This window comes from Chelonoidis abingdonii, chromosome 1, assembly GCF_003597395.2.
Source record: "Chelonoidis abingdonii isolate Lonesome George chromosome 1, CheloAbing_2.0, whole genome shotgun sequence".
NCBI classification, from domain to species: Eukaryota; Metazoa; Chordata; order Testudines; family Testudinidae; genus Chelonoidis; species Chelonoidis abingdonii.
This window is the reverse complement of record NC_133769.1, coordinates 77,788,589-77,793,260: the sequence shown is the minus strand read 5'-3', so window position 1 is coordinate 77,793,260 and position 4,672 is coordinate 77,788,589. Positions and strand designations below refer to the sequence as shown.

At 45.8% G+C, this 4,672-nt stretch overlaps 1 protein-coding gene across 1 annotated transcript; it reads right to left on the bottom strand.

The window, feature by feature from the left end:
- Nucleotides 1–397: 397 nt before the first annotated feature.
- On the bottom strand, nt 398–3,447 carry MYF5 (myogenic factor 5). The gene is made up of 3 exons (XM_032806320.1): nt 2,468–3,447; nt 1,509–1,584; nt 398–1,201 (listed from the first exon to the last, which is right to left on the bottom strand). Exons 1-3 carry the CDS (start codon nt 2,957–2,959, stop codon nt 1,014–1,016), a joined length of 756 nt encoding a protein of 251 aa, XP_032662211.1. The 5' UTR covers nt 2,960–3,447; the 3' UTR covers nt 398–1,013.
- Between the last annotated feature and the right edge of the window lie 1,225 nt (nt 3,448–4,672).

Sequence of the window (4,672 nt, the reverse complement as noted above, 5' to 3'; positions counted from 1 at the left end):
CCTGCTTTCTGAGTAGTCCCATGGACGTCCTTACTTGCATGAGGAAGAGCCACTCATGTCAGGAGTGCTGCATTGTATCTTTACACCCTAATCCTGCAAACATTATGCAGTTGCTTTAAATAGTGCCACCAGACTCAAAGGGACTATTCACAGGCTTCAGGTTAAATATGTGCCTAACTTTTTGCAAGACCAAAGCTTTAGTTTGTAAAAGACTTTGGGATGCCTCTAGATTAAATGTGCAATATGCCATACCATTATTAGCATGATGAATTCAAAGAATTGGTAAGTATATGGAATAGCTAGAAATCATTAAAAAAATGGCTAGAGTCCTGAATATTTGGAGATGGTTTAAAGAACCACAAAAGGAACCACTTCTGTAATAACACTTTTTATTTATAGCAGGGTTTTCAGAATACCATGTATTCCCAACCTTTGACAATTTCAGATGCTTTTATTTTGAGAACCCTCGGTCCCCACAGAAATACTGAGGAACTTACAACAAAAAGCATCCCACGAATGGAAATAAACTATGGAGCATTAGGCAACAATGTTTTCTCTGTATTTCATACATTTGTATCTGATGAGACAAATATGTTTAATGTTGTTTGGAAGAGAGCTTTTACTTGCTTTGTTGTTTCAGGTGGAATAAAAGTGCCTCCTCTAACCAAGAGCGTTAAGACAGACCATTATGAAAATATTAAGTTAGCATTTTTATAAAAACTTCGCAGGAAGCCACTTGTTACAGCCTTCTGTTTAGTGCGCACAATGTTTACGCTAGCCAAAAAGCTAAGCTGGTAACAATATAATAAAAGTCAAAAAAGGACTAAAATGTGTCAAGAATGCTTTAGATAAATACATCTCCTGGCAACATTATTCACAAACATACAGTTTAAAAAGCTTCTCCTTTATATACATAGGTTGAAACGCGTGGATTCCACCTGCATAGTTCATTGCGTGAGCTTCTTTCTCCCCACGCAAAAGCAGTGGCTGGAGTTGGTTTCATGTCTCAGAGCTCATAATACGTGATAGATGAGCCTGGAATGAGGAGGGGTCCTAGGGGTGCCTGGCTGGGAATCGAGGCTGGCGTTTGCAGGGAGGGAGGCGGTGTCCAGAAGCGGCAGCGCAGCTTGATCGGAGGTGGAAGAGATTCGATCCACGATGCTGGATAAACAGTCCAAGCTGGACAGTGAAGTACTTTTGTCTGTGGAACAGAGTAAGGCGAAAGTAATAGATAAATACTTACATGCGTCAAGAAACGTGAATTAACTCGCTAAGTAGCTACGATTTAATTTCCAACTCCTGTACCTATCCCCACCCAGCCCTTTGGAGTCCAGGCGCTGACATGCAGCGCACCTCATCGTTTGTAAATATCACCGCCCGGCATAGAGATTGGGAGGGTGAAAACTCATGGCAGATGCTGCCTCTCGACCTACGTCGCTCCCACCTTACTCACGACGGAGTCACGCAGTTAAGAAACGCGCTGGCCCGAGCCCCGTGCTCATGCTTACCGCTGTGTGTGTCCGGGCAATAGACAGTGTCAAACCTGCTGTTCCGCCGGGGCCAAGCAGGGCTGTTGCATTCGGCCTAGAACAGACAAGAAATGAGTGCACAGAGCTTAGGGATGCGCGACTTTGCGCGCTGGCTTCCAACGGGCTGAGCCTGGGGCCCTGCTAACTCTGCAGCGGGCCCCTCAACCCCACCGCGCCTTCGGCGCATTTGCTGACATTAGCTCAGTTTCCAGCGGCTGATGGCGTGAGGGGCAGCGTGGCAAAAGGCGGGCCCATCCGCAATGTGCACCGCGTTAACCATGGAGAATGGATGGTAGCAGGAGGAAGGCACAGCGAGTCAGTAAGAGGACACGTTCCCACAACTAAAGCGCATTAAAACCTGGCACTGATGGAACAAACGCGCTCGGGAAAAAATGCATCAACATCTCATCTGGGCCAGGCTTCAGCTGGGTGGGTTCCCCTCTTGCTCTCTATTTTTTTCATGACAACTGTAACGTTACTGGGGGCTGGGGGGCGAAGGAGTAAGCAAAGGCTTCACTCCCTATTCTCCATTCTCCATGTTCCAGGGGGGACTTCGTAAGAGCTTGTCTACAAAACACTAAGGAGAATTGACGGGCATTGAGTGGTGAATGCTATGATCACTACCCAGGAGATTGTTTTCTATTTATCTTCATCCCCTGCAGGGCAACAAAGCTGCCCCCTTTGCACATATGAAGTCCCTCATCCCCACAGCACTGCTAGGCTGTTTGCATGCAGAACACCATGTGAATCACATCCTGGAAAGGGACCATTTTCCGAAGCGCACTTAACGTTTCCGTGGGATCTTAATAAACGCCCCGCGTTTTCACTCTTCTACCTTTAAACCACACAGCAGAACTCTGAATTAACGGAGTAACCTGCCTGTGTCGGCACCTTTAGAACCCAAAGAGTTTTACGTGATCGAAACGTCCGTCTCTTACCATCCCGTCGGAGCAGCTGGAAGTTGGGCTGGTGGGTTCAGAGCAGCTCTGTCCTGGCAGGCTGTAGTAGTTTTCTACCTGCTCTCTCAAGACCTCCTGCAGGCTTTCGATGTACCTGATGGCGTTTCTCAGGATCTCCACTTTGGGGAGCCTTTGGTTGGGGTTGGCAGTAGTGCACCTCTTCAGTGTGTCGAAAGCCTGGTTCACTTTCTTCAGGCGCCTCCTCTCGCGCATGGTGGCTGCCTTCCTCCGGTCCATGGTAGTGGACTTTCTCTTGCAGGCTTTGCAAGCCCACATGAGGCAGTGGCCGGCTTGATGATGCCCTGTGGGGGCTCTGACATGCTCCTCTTCGTCTGACCACGGGCCGTCTGTTTTGTGGGCTCCGAAGGCAGCAAGCCCGTGTTCGAAATCATCCCCAAACTCGCCTTCCGGGGAAGAGATGCAGGAGCTGTCATAGAAGAACTCGGATGGAGAAAACTGGCAACTGTCCATCTTTACAACAGCTAATACAGAGCGGTGCTAGGTCTGGATTGCAGCGAGCCAGGCTCAGCACGTCATACTGCAGTTTTCTTGGGCAATTTCCTAAGTAATTAAGGATGCGAAGCAAAATGTCCTTTCTCTGGGGCCCGGGGCTCTTTATATATACGTGTTGTTATGGGAGGCTGGTCCAGAGAGGCTAGTCTTTATTAGCATATCCCTCCACAACCCCTACTGGGGCTGTCTGGGCAAACCCCCTCCAAATCCCCAGGAGACAACTTGCTATGCACCGCTCCTTCTGACTGTCTGATGAATTTATTACATTTTAACATCTATAAACTTTTTCAGTGATTGCAACAACTCAAAAGTTAGAATAAAATAGGAGATTCGCAAATTTGGTGTGAAAAATAAAGAGCAGGAACGGTGGGAAAGAAACCCTAAAACGTGACGTTTTCTGCAAATAAGCATCTTCCAACACATTATGGAGTGAATAGGATACAATCTCACTTTATTCGCCATAGTCACGGGAATTAAATGGTGAACGTTTTTAATCATTTGATTTTCTCACAATCAATGTTACAGTTTGAACCAGACCGGCTCACTTTGTTTTTATAGTTGTGATCCGTTTTCTTCATTTTCCTGGGGGATGTTTTGTCCTTTGATTCTATTACTTAGATTTTTTAAAAAAAAGACAAAGACAAAGCTAGAAAATCATTCCTGCGTAACAATAACTTTTTGTCACTTAACAATGAAGGGGGGTGGGACGACGATATTTCAGTTAAACTTCAGGTTTTAGTTCTCCCTGATCCTGTCAGAAACGGTACTCACATAAGACCATTGTATTTGTTTGCCTAAGAAAATCTCTCTGCCGCCCCTTTGCTCTCTTCCCTGTGGCCTGATGGTGCTAAAGGCAATAGCAAAGCAGTGCTTTGGGTTTGTTAATTTTCTGCTTTCAGACAAACTTGTACCGTTACAGATGCGTCCCAGCTGTTAGTGCAACAAACCCCTCCTGGAAGTGTAAAATTTCTAACCCCACAGTCCCTGAGTAACTTTACACAAGCCGGTGACAAAAGCCTTCCAGAGACCAAGTAGCAGATCATTGAAATTGTTAAAGGGCTATTAAAGTGGTAATGAAGCCATTTAACAGGCATTTGCCAAAGCGCAGGAACCCATTGGCCACATTCAGCTGGCTTTTATATGTTATTCGGGTTAAATAAAACGGTTTCCAAACGACCCCCTCAGAAATGCCCAAGCAATGCAAGTTATTCTCGGTACCCAGCAGAAGCATTTTTGACTAACCTCGCTCACGGAGCAGCAGCTGACATAGCCAGTGAGTTTACTTCTTGGTCTAGTCATTTTATTCAAACCCCCTTTAAGTAAAGGAGGCTGGCAGGGAATTAATTCTGTGTAAGAAAGGCTATTGAACTACTGCCTTGATGCAAACACTTTGGAAAAGGAGAAATTAGGCTTCAGTTTGGAGCAGGTAGGCTGAAAAGCCACGTATCTCTTTATACAGTATACCCAGAGCTCCAAGCCGCTCAGGGGAGAATCCATCTGATAATTGATCTATAACTATTCAGTCTCCTTAGGGGAATGTTGATATTGCTTTCAGTGAAACCCCACTTCAAAATAGATGGGAGGAAGAAATAAAAGGTTGAATAAATAAAACCCTGCCCACCTCCCTTCAAAACGTTGGTATATTATTATCTAAGCGGTTGAAAAGGCTAC